The sequence below is a fragment of the Triturus cristatus genome, chromosome 3_2 (genome assembly GCF_964204655.1).
Source record: "Triturus cristatus chromosome 3_2, aTriCri1.1, whole genome shotgun sequence".
In the NCBI taxonomy this organism is placed as follows: Eukaryota; Metazoa; Chordata; class Amphibia; order Caudata; family Salamandridae; genus Triturus; species Triturus cristatus.
The window spans coordinates 176732454-176749235 of NC_140584.1; the positions used below are offsets into that span (position 1 = coordinate 176732454).

The following is a 16782-nucleotide window of genomic DNA, read 5'->3' on the forward strand; positions in this document are numbered from 1 at the left end:
TCAGCCGAGTAGCTGTGCACTCTACAAATACCCTGGTAACATAACATCACATAACTACAAAAGAAACTCCACACAAGGTTATGTAAAAATAGCCTTTGTATTATCCAAAACACATTAGATCATAACCACACATATACACTGTGCCAACTGGCACCAGGTAGTAATTTACAGGGGATTATATACATGACAGAGCCAATCGGGCCACTGTCAGAACCATCCCAAAGCACAAGTACTAATATAAGACACAACCAGTAACTACTGGCAAAATACTGTTCTCAGCATTAGCACTAGCAACATAAACGCATTATGTCTGCATCACCTTAGGCATAAAACACATTATGCATAAACATCATAAGCATAAACACATTATGCAATCTTTGTAGGCATAAACACATTATGCAATCTCTGTAGGCATAAACACATTATGCATATACATCATAAGCATAAACACATTATGCAATCTCTGCAGGCATAAACACATGCAATCTCTGTAGGCATAAATACATTATGCAATATCACATTAGTAATGCACCACAGTGCCCTAACACGGTGCATTCATCCGCTTTGCTCTCCCACCAGAACACAAAATGACCAAACATGACCCCAGGCCAAATAGCCTTTCTCTGGGGCCCAAATGTCATTTGTCCCAAATGTTGGGGCTCTAACTGGAACCTTCCACTGGCCCTTTGGCTGTCAATGCATTAAAGGCAATGTTCATAGCGCACTGGGGTAGAGGGGGTGCAACTCATTCCTTCCTGATCAAGAGGAGAAAAATGCCTCCATGTTGCAGCTGCCCGCTGTCCGGCAGGGCAGCTGTGGAAAACAGCCATCGCACCGCAGTGCCTCCTGAGTTCCACTCCGAGACTCTAAAAATAATATTGCCCCCAAAGAGAAATTACCACTGGCACTACCAGTGCCTCAGGGAGCGCCAACACTGCTCCGCTTAGCCCCCACTCACTGGGGCTTCTCCTGGTGCCTTTGCGGCACCCACCAATACTTCAAGCTTTGCCCCACTCACTGGGGTATGGGATGCACAGGCTCTGTCTTGCTGCTGTGCCAGTGCGCAGGGCGTCTCCTCCACACGAGGAGGTCCTGCCTGCCAACAACAAGCGGGGCTCTCTCTGGCCACGGGAGCCCTGCCTTGAACCCGGCAGCCTTTTCCTGCTTTTCCGCTTTGCTCTCGGAGACGGGGTAGGCTCCCGCTCTCCTTCAGGTCACGACGCTGCCTCCTCTCCAGCCGTGCTGCTTCCGGCTGGGCACGCCTCCAGTCAAGCTTTGCCTGACTTCTGCTTTCACCAATTGGTGGCCCATGTTCTGGTGTCAACATGGGTTTATATTGGAATTTTCAAGGGCATATTATCAAGCCCATTATCGCTGCTTTAGCGGCAGTTTTCTGCCGATAAAGCGGCGATAATTTTAACGCCGGACCCTGATAATATGCCCCTTTGTTCAGCAGGCCTAACTGTGACCCTGTAGCCAGCCCGTGCACCATTGTCATTTGCCTAAAATTGTGACTTTGTCCCAGTCTGACATGACCAGATATCCACAGTTGGCACTTTTGGCGCTATTTTCACTGAAATCTTTAGAATTCAGTATGTCACATTCTTTGTCATTCTGATTTTGTTGTATTTATTACAAATTGGTTTATCATTCTACTTCTGTTGTGGTGTATTTTCACTGTATTACTGTATGAAAAGTGTTGCACAAATACTTTACACATTGCCTCTGAGTGAAACCTGACTGCTATGTGCCAAGTTAACTGAGGGTTGAGCACAGTTTAATTTAGGGTTTGCTTGTGACATCATCCTGAGAAGAATTGTGGTTGCTGCTTAAGAAGGGTTTCATCTCCCTAAAACCAGTAACAGGATTTCTGAGAGAGCCTAACCTCTAACAAGGCATGCTGAAGAGCTCTGAGAATACCTTGGTTAGATTCAGCTTCTTTGGGAGGAGTAGCAGCTACCTCAGATCATCTGGGGAGGCAACCCACGATCACAGTACTCACCTGAAAACCCAAATGAAAAGGCAGAAGGACACAACATTAACGCTTTTCCAAAACCAAAGAGGAAGTCCTAAAAAAACAGGACATTGATAGAGTATCTTTCTAAAAGGAGCTGGGTTAGAAGAGTGGTTCCTCAATTGGCACTTCCCCATAGGAAGTGAAATATCAATAGAAAAGAGAAACAATCCTACTGCACTATTCCCATCAGGAGGAAGGAACCTAGTAAGACAGACAACACTCTGATTCCCCGTATGAACCCAGGGCTATTTGGGTAAATGGAGGGAGTTGTGGAAGGATGAAGAGAGACCTGACCTGTATCTCACTTCTACCTCATATAAGTGAGGAGGACATGCACATTAGAGAGGTGGCAAACAGGAGTTAAGGAGTGTGATTTGGGGAGACACTGGGGGAAAGTTTTGGAAGAGCCAAAAGAGGTCTGTCTTATGCCGTCTCTGTTCCTCAGGGTAGTGCCTATGATTGCATCCCAACTAGAAAAGAAGCAAAACGTTTTTCCTCATGTAAGATTGGACTATATCTCCGTGGAGAATTCGGAATGAGAATAATTGAAGATATTTATGATGTAATATTCCTTAGATTTTACAATGCACAAATAAGTATTCTCAAGGACGTTTAGATTTTGTAACAGAGTTGCTCCAACTCAAAGAAGTTTCATTTATACAGTATCAAATTATCAAAATCTGACATTTTGGACATTTTAAAGACATATCTGCATTCCAAAACAAATAATTATTTAATGGTCTACCCAAAACCTCAGTGGACTGGACTTGCTGAAGGGGAGTGACAAAACTTGAATCATAGTGAATGAGCTAAGTAGTGAGGTGCCCTTGGAAGAGTGAGTGTCATCTGAGGCCAGACTGAAGTTCACTCATAAAACTAGAAAATCAGATCTCATTGCCAGAGAAACAGGGGCATTTACTTCAGTTGAGAGTCTCATTAGCAAGCAAACATTTTCTGCACTGTGGCATTACAATGCACATTATTTAAAAATGACTGTTATCTAGGCACAGATCAGTTACAATGGCAATAGTTCATGGTTCATTGACAAGACCATGCAACAATTTGCCTGGAAGATGCTTCCAGAGAGTGCACACTTCTTGTGGGTTGAATCCCTGCTGGTCTTAAAGGGCAATAGACCTAGATAGAAGTAAATAAGGAGCATACTGTCTTGTGGACCTCATGATGATTTCACCTTAGGGCCATGCCCCTCATTGTCCACCAACAATCTCATTTATCAATGTACCCATTTTAAATTATGCAGTAGAAACACTTTATAAGCAGGTTTCCAATGTATCTCATCTGCTCAATTCCTGAGGAATGAAAACCCAGATGTACATGAATAGCCTTAGTCAAATGTGGTTGCATTGATACAGAGTTGAACCTCTTAATAAATGCAAAAGAACCAATATGCTTTGGATAAATGAGACATGACATCAAAGCTTTTTGAACAGCAAAGTTTTTGTTCAAAATCCATGAATTTCTTTCTACGTTACTTTCTACAAATTTGGATCCATGTTTGCAAATTATTTATTGCATCAAGCTATTCTTACATGCAGAATGTTTCTGGATAGAGTCTAGAAATTTTATTCTTCTATGATACCGATCAGTACAATAAAATGGGTACACTTGTAACTAGGACTGAGCAAAATTCATGTAATTTGCTTTTGCGTGTTTACATTAAATTTCAACAAAATTATGTGAAATTAAGCATAATTATATTAGCACAAGTCCATCCTTATGTCTATTTTTAGTGCAAGGACGAATTAAAGAAACCGCCAAGTACAACCGCTGCTTGTGTTCTGTTGCTCTTGTGTGCTTGTGGTACATTTCTACTGCGATAGGCGCCATTCTTGGTTGATTTTGATTGTGAATGGCGTGTAATTTTGTGAAGTTGGGTAATGTTGTAATTTTGGGACTTTCGTGTGACAAGTGTAACAAGAAATTCCTGAAACTATGTAAATTACTCCCTAATTTAAATTTTGCCCAGGCCTAGTTGTGCTTACATTCCACTGTCAAGGAACAGAGCTGAAAGTACACCATGAAGGCAAACAACATTTTTAAGTTTATATGAGGCAATAAAAAGGAGAGGCGGCACTGCAAACCTTGTAAGTGCATATTATGATTTCGGTATTAAGCAAACATCAGTGTGCAAAAAAAATGGCCTACAAATTTCGGCTATTTGCCTTCGAGTGGACCATAGAGTCCTTTGGTTGAAACAGTATGTTTTTCAAATTGCTCATGTGCAATAAGTCCCTCTACCATTTTCACATAAAACAAATCTAGAATACTGCTGTCTCATTGTTATTGGTGTGGTGGCATCCAATCGGATCTTAGCTTTAGATCTGTCAGGTACACAGATGCTCAGACACCTGATATATACATGCAATTTGAACTTCAATTTATAAAAAACTACTGAATGGATTCACACCAAATCACAAAAAGCACACTTTTTGGATGAAGATCAAGCTTTTTTCAAAATTTGGTGTGATTCCGTTCTGTCATTTCGGCTGTAGGTGGATAAACCTTTTTTTTAGTAAGTTTCGCAAATATTTGTCAAACGGCAGCAAAGTTATTAGCAAACCAAAAAATCTATTTCCTATGGAACTGGGGTCCTAACTATAACTACCTTATATAACTACTGGTTAATACATGTACTCAGCTTCTTCCTTCTTCTTTCTTACACCAAGTTGTTTGTTCGCATCTTCCTCCACTGGCCTCTGCTTTCATGCTTTTTCATTCTATTCCATTATTTCTTGATCTGTTTCCTTGCACTTCATTCCATTTCCATTTCTTAATTTTGTTCTTCCTTTTCTTCTCCCTCATTGTCCTTCTCTGACTTTTCAAACACTCTCTACCTCAACAGTCACAAACCTCCAATCACTTTTGTCCCACATTTATCTGTCTCTGTTGGATTTCACTCCCTATCTCCATATTCTACCATCTCCCCCTCTGCTTTACTCACTGAACCATATTTGCAGGTTTTTTCCTACTTCCATATCCACATTTTCATGTTAGCACATATTCCTGCCTAGACCAAATTGTGGTATTGTGCAAGTGACTATATTTTCCCGTTCCTCAGTTCCCATGTTTGCTAAAAACTGTTGGGTTCTTCATTAGGAGCACCAAGAGGCTATTCTTCAGTGTGCGTTTTGTTTCTTTGCCCTTAGTTACCTTTCCATTACCTTCACTAGTGTCTATGGCTTGGTGCGATGGACTGGCTTCACAAGGCAGAGTTTACCACAGAGACAAATGAGTTAGGCCACCATGAGGTACATAATGTGGCATGTGAGTGAACAGGTGGGTAGAGACAGCCAAGCAAAATGCTCAGTACACCATAACTTGACCGGCGATAAAGAATGCAGCCTGCATCTATTCTGTGAGACAGGAGAGGAGGGCCAACCGTAGCCTGTAGTATGTTGCTTTGCTGCCACACAGGATGCATGTCTGTTTGTCCATTATAAATCAGCTCACTCAAGTAATCACTGAGCCCACGCTGCTGTGAAATACTGAAGAGGCTGCACCGATCGCCATCGGAAGTCCTAGGGAAATGTTCTAAAAGTCTAAGCAATAAGTGTTCAAGCTCCACACCTTTGAAATGACAAAGAAACGAAGTGGCAGCACCAGTCAACACTTGTGGGGTGGAAAGTGTGGGGGGTGACAAACACTGTCCTCCGAGCCAGCAATGCACTGAGGGAGTTATCTAGTGGAGACTGCGGTCTATCCGAAGGGTCCATTTTAGATATCCCTATACCTTTCAATTAACGACAATGTTTGAACTTACTTGACCAGACTGTTCATAAAGTGACCACGGAAACTAAGAATATGACAATTAAACTCCATCACTAAGATATAGGAATGTACCTACTTATAGGATGGGAAATGTTTGAAGAAAGAGCATGGCCTGTGTAAATCAGAGAGAAACAAACCAGCATGTACATGCCATGTGCAAGTGGATTACCTTTCTACAGTTTATGCAACAAAGGAATGTTCAACTTTCAATAGATATATAAGAATATTGAAAGCTTTTAAGCTGGTTTACATTGATGATTTTATAATGTTTGAAACTGTAAAATTAATATTGTATAGTAGGCAAGCAGAATTGATTAGTTGCATGAAACAGGATGAAACTGATATACTTTATTGCCCGCTTTTGTATCTTATATACAACTGTCTTTCTGTTTCAGAAATATGAAATAACGTCAGAGATATGGCTTTCAAAACAGGTATTTCAATAAAAGTTACCCTCAAATTAATTTTGTTTGTAGCAAGCATTATCTAATGTATATTACCCATCTCTATAATTTATCTATCACTTTTGTGTTTATTTATTAAATGCTTTAAAACGTCATGGTCACATACTGAATGAAACAACACATTTTACTGTTCTTCCTGTAATAAGTAAGTTTTGAGTAAAATAAAACATCAATTTTATTTTTTTTAAACATAGGATGAACACTCTAGTTCCAATTAGATTTATTAACACACTTTTTAAGAAAACCACTGCTGATGATGAAAACATTTTGATAGACATTAGGATGAGGAAAATGCAATGTTGAGTTTACAAAAATAATCTATCTATGTGAAGATTGACTTGTCTATTTCACTGGGATGAAACGTGCTTACTTTATTTTCTTTTTTTACTACTAGGATTTTCTATCAGTTAAACTTAAGTTTGTCTTGAATTTAACTTAAGACCAAAACTGAAGTTTAACTGAGAAAAAATCCTACCTTTAGTACTCCTAAATGCCTTCTGTGAATACCAAAAGTCGTAAAGTTAGGATTTTGTCTCAGATTACCTTTGTGAATCGAGCCCTTTGACTCTACACCTGTGCTGTATTACCAATACAGGTGTTGAGGCAAACATCCTTTAGAAGGTGCACCAAAAAAAGTGCGTCCACTGGGGCAGCCAATGCAAAAGGTGAGAGGGGGACCCATGAACCCCCTCCATAAATTACCCGGCAGGCAGATGCAGTCCCTCACTGCACCTGCCTGCAAGGGGATCTATAATCCCTCTTGAAAGTTCAGTCTGGTTGCTGCCTGCATTGTGAAACACGGAGTTGCTTTTAAACAGCTGCTCCATATTTCAACTAATGTGCTGCCTCCAGGGCAGTGCTAGTTTGTGGCTGCTCTGAGGACAGCGCATTCATTACAAGAGAGTGCATGTTCGCTGTTTGCGCCTTGCACACCTCCCTAAAAGTGCTCCATGACGCAAACAGGGAAAATGTACTGTTTTCGTAATGTGGGCCCTGGTGTGCACTGGCTCTGTGGGATACTTCTCCGCTGTCACAGTACAGCCTCAGAGTGAAGGATTATTATTAACTAAATTTGTAGAGCTCATTGTCACCTGGCAGGTGCCCTGGTGCTAGCAGTAAACCTGCAAGAAGTGTGTAGTAATACAGATTATAGAGCCAGGTTTTTAGTATACTCTTGAAAGACACCATATCTGTAGCTCAGAGTCAGAGGGAGGGTGTTCCAGGGGCAAGCAGCCTGAAAGTAAAATGTTCTCCCACCCATCAACACTCATTTGAACTTTGGGAGGCTAAGTAAATTAGCATTGGTAAATTGCAAGGGTTGGCCTGGGCAATAACAGCCATACTTGCCTTGTAAATAGCGAGGCCCAACCTGATCACTAATTTTTTTAAGCCAGCCAATGGAGCAAATCCAAGGCTACTGGGGCTGAGGATTGAGGGGATTAGAGTGTGATAATCTGGCTGCAACTGTTTAGATCTGATTGAGCCGATTCAAACATTATTTTGGGGATCCTAAAATGAAGGCTTTGCAATAATGTAACCTATTTAGGATTGTGATTGCACAACCTGTAGACGGGTGAGACTGGGAAGATAAGAGAGGATTTTTCGTGATACCTTCAATAGAGAGAAACATAATCAGAAAAGTTTGTTGACATGACTGGTAAGGGATAGGTCCTCGTTGATATGGACCCCACGGTTTGGAACAAAGGCAGAGACAGTTAGCGGAGAATAATAAGTGGTTGTCGAGATGTTATTGGCAAGGAGGAGAGGAAGCCTACCCATGGAATAGCACATGATTTCTGTTTTATCTGCATTGAATTAAAGAGGATTTTGACCAAGCAAAGCTGTTATGTCCAACATATATATTGATGGAAAGTTCCAAATGCAACGTTAAACTGGGTGTCATCAGCATATTATTTTATTCTATGTGATCTAATCAGCTGTACCAAAGGTCTGAGAAAGATGTTCAGCAGGGTTTGACTCAAGAAGAAGCCTTCAGAGACCCCTTGACGAACTCATCTGCACTCAGATGTAAAAGTTTGAAGATGCCTGACTTGGGTTCCTTTCATTCAGATTCAGAAAATGCTTTATTCGATTTTAAATACTTGGTAAAATCATAAAAGCAGAAAATACAAAAAACAATTCATTTAAGATACGCATTAAAAGGTACATTTGCAGATACAGCTAGCCCAGTGATACATGATTTTACAATTTAAAAACTAAGAAATTATACTTCTCCTTTTCCTCAGTATACTTTTCAAAAGCGCAGTCATGATCCCAATACAATATACGTTATCCAATAATTGTAAAAATAGGAAACCCGGACGACATTGCCGCCACGCTCCCTGCTTTAAAAAAGGCGTAATCCATCTGGCACGTTCCTTAGCATAACATTTACAAAAAAGGATCACATGCATTGTTGTTTGCGGAGCTAGATTATCGCACAGACAGTGACAAAGATTCCTGGACCAGTCATTCATAGCTGGAAATGAAAACAGGCGATGAAAACAATCAAACCTAAACCTAGTCAGTATATATCTATCGTATTCGCCTATACACCACACTAGGTAGGGTTGAATAAAGTTACTGGCCAAGCTCAGTTGATGCTGGATCACAGTTTTTATTTATTTCCACTGCCAATCTGAGGGTCTCAAAATGATTTAAACATAGGGCTTTAAGCTCTTTTCTAGATATTGTGCTCATGGTATCTGGTTTAACATAAAAATCTGGTCTGCTCATGTCGTTTGACAATTTTCTTATGTAATTTAGCCAGGGGATTTTTTTTACCTGATCCAATCCATTGAATCCTTAATAATCTCACGGTACAACCCTAGGCTGGGAGAGGTCCAGACTCTGTGCCAGAGTAAAATTGGTTGCATTTTGATCACATCGGAGATGTGGGGAATCCCCAATTCACTGTGGCAATTAAAAACAGATGAGCTCTGAGGAACAGCTAATATAAACCTTAAAAAAGCATTTTCTACCACCTATATTGAAGAAACATCATAAAATCCCCAGACCCCCACCCCATATGTAGCAATACTTGTGCATTTCGCTTGATATATTTTAAGTAGTATTCCCGGGGGACCTTTTCCCATTTTTTTTGAAAAAATCATCACTGCCGCGGTCGACCTCTTAAACAAGAGTGTCCTTCTCTTGACCGCTGGTCCCCAGGAACCCGTATCCTCCAATAAAATGCCAAGATAAGAGAACGTTTTGGTTGATTCAATTTTGCTGTTCCCAGCTGCTAAACTTCTACATATATTCTTCCCCTTCCCACATGACATCGCACATGTTTTTGTTACATTAATTTTCAATCCCCTGTTATCCATAAAATCAATGTAAGTAGTAAGGCCCTCTGTAGACCAAGCTGGGTTCTGGCCATTAACACCGCGTCATCCGCATAAAGAAGGGAGACAATCTGCTTATTATTGATTTTCGGTGAATCTCTCGCCCTGGCCACCAATTCCTCTTCCAAAGCATTGGTATATAATGAGAAAAGGAATGGGGCCAGTACCCAGCCTTGCCTAACACCCCTCTCCACGCGGAATGACTTAGTGCACTCACCCTTTAGTCCATACCTCACCTTGGCTGAGGCCCCCGCGTATAATTGCCTCACAAATTGCACCAATGAGGGGTCAATCTTTAGGTCCTCTAGAATTTTCCATAACCTACTATGGTCAACGCAATCAAAAGCAGCGGTAAGGTCTATGAATACCACAAATAATTTCCCTGCCCTCGCTTGGGTATACTTCCCCTGTAACATGGAAAATTTGAAGACCTGCTCGATTGTACCCATCCCCTCCCTGAAACCGTATTGGACCTGGCTCAGAATATTGCTGTCCTCGGCCCACAGTTGAAGTTTATTCAAAACGACCCTTCCTGCAATTTTCATAAATGAGTCTAAAATGGAAATGGGTCCCCTTTTTTAAAAATGGGTATTATTACGGACTCCGGACAGGATTTAATAAAACCCATAGCACAACATGCTTCTAGAACTCGAGTTAGCAAAGGAGACCAAAGCTCTGTCGTGCTTTTGTACAAGTCTATCGGAATCCCGTTGGGGCCTGGGCTCTTTTACTCTCATTTATGGCCGCCAGCACTTCACCATGTGTAAAATGAATATCAATCGGCGAGAAAACAATATGGTCACCAGATATATAGTTCCTGGGCTATGTTAGAATCCTCATTACCCTTATTTCCATAGACCGTGGAAAAAAAAGTCGACCCATGATTTCTCATCAATCGCTACCTCAACCCTTGCTTCCTCATTTTTAGAGAAAAACGGTGCATTTGCTGCCTGCCAGAAATAGGAAAACTCCCTACGTAAAGAAGCCTCATAAAGGTTATTCCAAGCTTGATCTTTAATTTCTTTCTTGCGTTTGTTCCTGGCAAGATTGTAGGCCTTCCTGCACCCTCTGATTTCCTCATAATCCCTCTCTGTTCTGTGGAGTGCAGCCTTTAACATGGAATAAGTCTTGGTAGACATATTATTAAACCATCCATTTTTTTTATTGGATGGCACCTTACGAGGACAACTCAGCAAATTTTGTATTGCTAGCGTAATTATGGAAAACGCATTCAATATGTCCCTATGGGATGTCCCTTCTTGCAGGCACTCAGTAATAGGGGTTAAAGCCTTTGATATAATCTTTGTATTCAGTAACTCAGGATCTTTCCTGCCCCAGCTCAGGAAAAAGCCATTTTGACAGGCCAGCACAATATCTTGGGTCCAAGCCAAGCTTTCCACAATAGATGGTGTACTCTTGAAGGGAAGTAAGATATTAATACTTAATTGTGAGTGGTCGCTCAGACCATTTGAATGGATAAGAAATTGATTAAACCAGTTAGCATAACGGTTTGGGAGGATAATAAAATCTATCGAAGAGTTAAAATCCCGACCAATGAACGTGGGACCAAACTCTACTGGAGGAGAACATATCGTTTTAGCAAAACCAAGGTCAAAAGTTGCCATGGCTTCGTTGAATCTTTTGGCCCTGTCTGAATGGTCAAAGTGAGCCACATGGACGTTGTTTTTTATTTCAACGTCCCCAAACCCACATTCAGACTGACGACAGATACTGGTGTTAAAATCCACGCCCCAGATCATAATCACGTCCATTTCTTTAGATACAACCAAATTACTTAGATCATCAATAAGGCTTTTTAATACATTGGCAAATTTGCCCTTATCTATGTTGTTGTAAAAATTAATAACCACTACCTCAACTTTCAAAAGTAAGTGAATACTGACGATTTGATAATAGGAGGTGGACTTCATCGTTTTGATCTTCTGAACCCTCATCATATTTGAAATGTAAACGCAAATCCCCCCTTGTGTCTCCCTTGTACTGACCACAGGGCTGGTATGTGAAATGTCTTAAAACCATCAATATGTAGTTCATCCAACAACCATGTCTCCTGAAGACAAAGGATGTCAAAGTTGTAAATGAAATCTATCCATATTGGGTTGTCTACCTTAGACTGTAGGCCAGAGATATTCCAAAAGACTACTCTAACGGTCCCTTGAGCAGAATCGGGTAGGGACTTTAACTCCTGGTCTCTTTCACCCTGTCTTTGACTTCTCACCATCTGCAATTCGGTGACCAAACTACTATCTAGGACAACAGTGGATGTTACATCGTTAAGATCTCCACCACTTAGTGGATCGTTTAAGACAGTTTTAGGGACCCTTCTGAGGGTAAATCACCCATACTTTGCAAACCCGTAAAAATATTATGATTAATATGATTATGAGTTATAGGGAGCAAAGCGGTTACTGTAACACCCCCACATATAACATCGTTTGCACCTACAAACAGTTCCGCAGAGGATACTAAGGGACTTAGCCTCATTAAAGCTTTAGGGTCCCAGTCAACTGCTGAATAGTAATAAGCATTTGTGGCCGAAAGTCAGTCCACCTCCTCCAAAGAATGTAAAGGCCCGTACCTATTTGTTACCTCTAAATTGTAGCTTGGGTTACTATTAGGTTGAGTGATTGTATGTGAGGCGGTGTGTTTATCAAACATTTTGGGCCGGTAAAAATAGCCCAAGGGAGGAACATAGATACCCTCAGCCTTAGGTTTGTTTGCACCAATTCGAGTTAGGATTTCATGGACTAGGAGAGGGGAACCCAAGGATAGAACAACACAGTCCCCTTTAAATGTTGTTCTGCTAGTACCCACCCACGAGACATGTCTCACCATTTTAAATGAGGTAAACTTCTCCTGTTTCAGTCCTATTTTAACACCCAGGCAATGTATAGCTTTGTTCCTTTCATTCAAATATCAGATAACCTACAAATTAAAATGTTATGCTTAACCATGTCAATAACAGCAGATTGATCAAGCAGTACTAAGGCTACAAATTGGCTTTTTTCTGCCACATTTGAAGATAGTCCAGGAGTAATACAAGGGCATTTTCAGTGCTGTGAGCAGGATGGAATCCAGACTAGCTGTGTTAAACAGTTGGCCACATTCCAGAAAAGTGGAGATTTTTTTATTGACATATTTCTTTGACACTTTAGTACAGAATGGCAAGAGAAATATAGGCCTGAGACATGTGGAGAGAGACCTTACACATGGGAGAGAAAATGAGGGCTCTTGTGATGTTTAGTCCTGTTCCAAGTGCACTGCACACCCCACACTCTTGTATTATTTGACTCTATTCCCAATCCAAGGGCATGCCCCACTCTCTTGCGCAGTTTTTTCCCATTCCAAGTACGTGCTCCACTCTCTTATGATGTCTGGTCCCATTCCAAGTATGTGCCTCACTCCCCACCCCATACCGATGTTAGGGTAATCTGACTTCCACTAAACCCACTCCGCTGCTATTTGCTGGACACCAGTGGAAAAGATGTTCCAGACTATACCTCACAAACTAATTTTATAGTATGCACCTTGAGCAGAATGCTGGGAGGTAGTTGGTGAATGTGCAGGTTGTTGAGTTCGAAGCTCCTTAAGCCGGAATCCTTTGAAACTCAACACTGCTTCTCGGAATGCCTGTGTTGGTCATCATCGGTGACACTGGGCTGCTTTAATGGGGTTGAGGCAGGTAGCCCAGCTCCCTGGTCCCTTCACACCACTTCCCCTCCAGTGACTGCAGTGGACAGTAGAGGGTGACTCTCTCCCCCTTCACTTGGCGCCGGTCTGATGAGAGGAGAGAAACAAAACACACGTCCAATACAAGTCCTCTGCTACTGACAGTTACTGTTATCATAACACTAGATTGCACAGGTGAATGTTTCTCATTATTGGTAAAGGTTGCAACACCTAATATGCCCTTCATGCTGATCCGTCTATGATTGGGACCCTCTTAACAGGGCTATCTAGTGTTCTAGACATTCAGTTTTCAATACATGAGTCTACACATGTACTTCTGAACTACACTAGTTCATTATTCTATCCGGGAATAGAAACAGAAAAACTTTACTGGTGAGCAGCGGGCGCGCTGGTAAACTCTGCTCTGCTGGCAATTGGTGGAGATTTTTTGCCAAAATCCATGCTCCAAAAGGAACACGGAGTGGCAAAACTCTGCGGACTTTGCCGGTGGAGCAAAGTTTACTACCCATGCTTAATTTTGACCCAAACCCATATCTACAAAGACTTGTATACTTGGGTTTGCACCAAAATGTTGGATCCACCTGAGACTGGCATAACAAGGAGAAATATCAATTTTATTTGGCCTTGTTATTTCCTCTTTGCAAATGTGCTGCACACACACAAAGATGAAATAGCCGCAAAGGAAAGATTTTGTGCTGCTCATAACAAATCTAGCCTTAACGCAAACAACCTTGCACTATAGCCCAAGAGTGCCTGTGTTGGGGCTAGGCAGCCAAAAGTGCATCTGTGCATGTAGTGAGCAGAAAGGCACCATTTATTTTAAGATATGGCACATATCTGCTCTCTCCCATTCACTCAACGCAGCAGAGCAACTTCAGTTACATCCATATGACATTAAAAGTTTCCTCAGAAAGCAAATGCAACACAACATTGTGTTTCAACCTTTCACCTAGAAACTAGTGTTGTAAACAAAGTCACAGAATCTGCTAAAGAAGGCATCAGTAGAAATGTTGATGAACCTTTCAATTGTGTTCTATTAAACAAATTCAGGACACTATGACCCTGTTATTTCTTTCAGTCCTTTGGGCATGCACTCTTCAGTGGGACATTTCTGACATCTGAAACAGAGTCAATGTTGCTACTTTTAGAAAGAAGAAAAATGATCTGAAGCTTTCTTTCTTTTATCATCCAATCTTTATCTAAAGATGATGGGCAAATCATTGAAAATCTGTGCCATAAAACCCCAATTTCACTTCTCTTTCAGGTAGAAAATGCTTACTCTAGAAGAGAATCGATTTGCGGAATTTCTTCCACCATAGGGATTGTAAGGCAGAAGAAATGCATACACTGACTGCTCTGCATATGATCTATCTTTCAGAAATAAATGATTTTGTACAGGCCCCAAGCTCCAGATCAGGCCTATAGTCTTTGTTAAAGAATATGTTTTTGGGTGTGGGAAGGTGTTCAGTTCCTTTGACAGGATGACTGTTGTAATTGCGTTCATCACATTTAGTAGGCCTAGTTTTTTTGCATTTTTTGATAACCTGATTTCAAACTTGTGTCTCACCCACTGTAAGTGCATGGTAAGTAGACTTCTCGTGCTTACCAACAGTATTTGCCTTTTAAGATGAGGCCCCTGTGACACAGCTAGGCTAAGGGACACCTAACTGGTTACACATGAGCACATGTGTGAGACTACCATTGCATGCAGCCTGGTGCCTGCTCACTGGTAGCCTGGTGCAGCAGAGAATCTGTAAGGTTTACTGTTTTATCTGCAGTGCTACTGTATTATACACATTGAGGAAAAATATACAGTTTCTATTCCATTCAGCATACAAAGTCCCATAAGTCATCAAACTGGGGTGAAACATCTGCTCCCAGTTTGAACATGCAGGTCCCTAGGTCCTACACAAGCATTTTATTTTTCATATTTCTCTGTCTCAGCTCAGGATCAGATTCTGTTCCTTTTGTCATTCAGCTGGGTCAAGTTAATTACTCTGCTCCCCAGGAGAGGTAACAAAGACCTCCCCATGCAAAAGGAGTATTAAACAAAATACACACAGATGGTGAACAGAATGCAGAGCAAATCAAACATTCACCCCCAGTCAATAGATCTGGGTTAAATCCATTGTTCATTTGCTCACCATGCCACCACAGTTTGGACCCAGCCATAGGCAAATCAGTCTCGGCCCTGCGCCTCATGGGAACAGTCCAGCCTGAACTGCAAAGCCAAGTCCTCCCTTGTCCAGAAACAAACATCCTGGGACCGGTTTTGGGCATCACTCCTCATCATCCAGGCTAGCTTTAATCCAGTAACACAGTGAGCCCGGGACCCACGTCTGGGCATAACCCGGCGCACTTAGGGCGAGAAAGCAAAAGACACACAGACGATGGTTGGAATGCAGAGCAAATCAATCATTCACCCCAGTCAATAGATCTGGGTTAAATCCATCGTTCTTTTGCTCACCACTCCACCCCAGTTTGGACCTAGCCATAGGCAAATGAGTCTTGGCCCTGTGCCTCATGGCAACAGTCCAGCCCGAACTGCCAAGCCAGGAGTAATTAACAGCGCTTCACTTAGCTCCTGAGGAGGAAGGGATGGGGAAGAAAATCTGCATTTGGAAATCAGCTCTCACACTGTACCTGGGTTGAGACAGCCCAGGCCCACTGAAGAAAGGAGGAAACTTAGACCAATGGAGCCAACACAGAAGGGGGCTCTCCTCTGATGTTTTGGTGGAAAAGTCCCTGGCAGTGATGTAACCTGTGATCCCAACCCCAGGCCTTCCGCTGTGGGAAAAGGTTAAACACCATTGCACCCCCCAATGGCAGTGGCCTCTCCTGAACTCCCTGTGCCAGTGACTCTGGGAGCCACACCAGCGAGCGCTTTGCCGATCAGGTGGGGGTGGGCTCCCTTTGGTCCCCCAACAAATTAGAGGATTTAGGTGATGGGGTAGGACTAGACACCCCTTCTAAATAAAAGTAAATAAAGCCCAAAAGTAAGGTGGCTCTCCCCAATGCAGTGATGTCAGAAGGGTATAGTGGTCCACAGATGTATGGGGCCACTGTACTCTTGTGGCATCGCATTGTTTTGAACCTTGCCAAAGGCCCAAATGATTAAAAAAATATTAGGATCTGGCAGGCAATTTTAATCACAAGTAGAAGCCCTAAACAGTAGATTAAGTGCCCTGCTTACAAATGCGCTGAGTCCGCCTACCCACACTTGACAAAGCCAATAGACTTGCCTTATATATTGTTGTGATGACCCCTTGACCAAGCCAATAGGCTTGTTCTATGTAAAGTGACACTTCCTATATTGTGATGTTTTATCTGGTATTGGATGGTCATGACGCTTTAGGGGTCAAACGTGATTTCAGAGTGTCAATAGGATATTTCAAGCTGCCTGATCTATATTATAGTACATTAATGCCTAGTATTCATTAGAGTGTGTGTAATA

General features: G+C 41.8%; 1 protein-coding gene across 1 annotated transcript in view; it reads left to right on the top strand.

Annotated features, from left to right (window-relative positions):
* DPP10 (dipeptidyl peptidase like 10) overlaps positions 1-16782 on the top strand; it is a 1675128-nt gene that overhangs the window by 1239825 nt on the left and 418521 nt on the right. The window contains exon 12 of the mRNA XM_085647459.1: positions 6202-6240. Within this exon, the coding sequence (XP_085503585.1) occupies positions 6202-6240 (39 nt within the window). The remainder of the gene's footprint in view (positions 1-6201; positions 6241-16782) is intronic.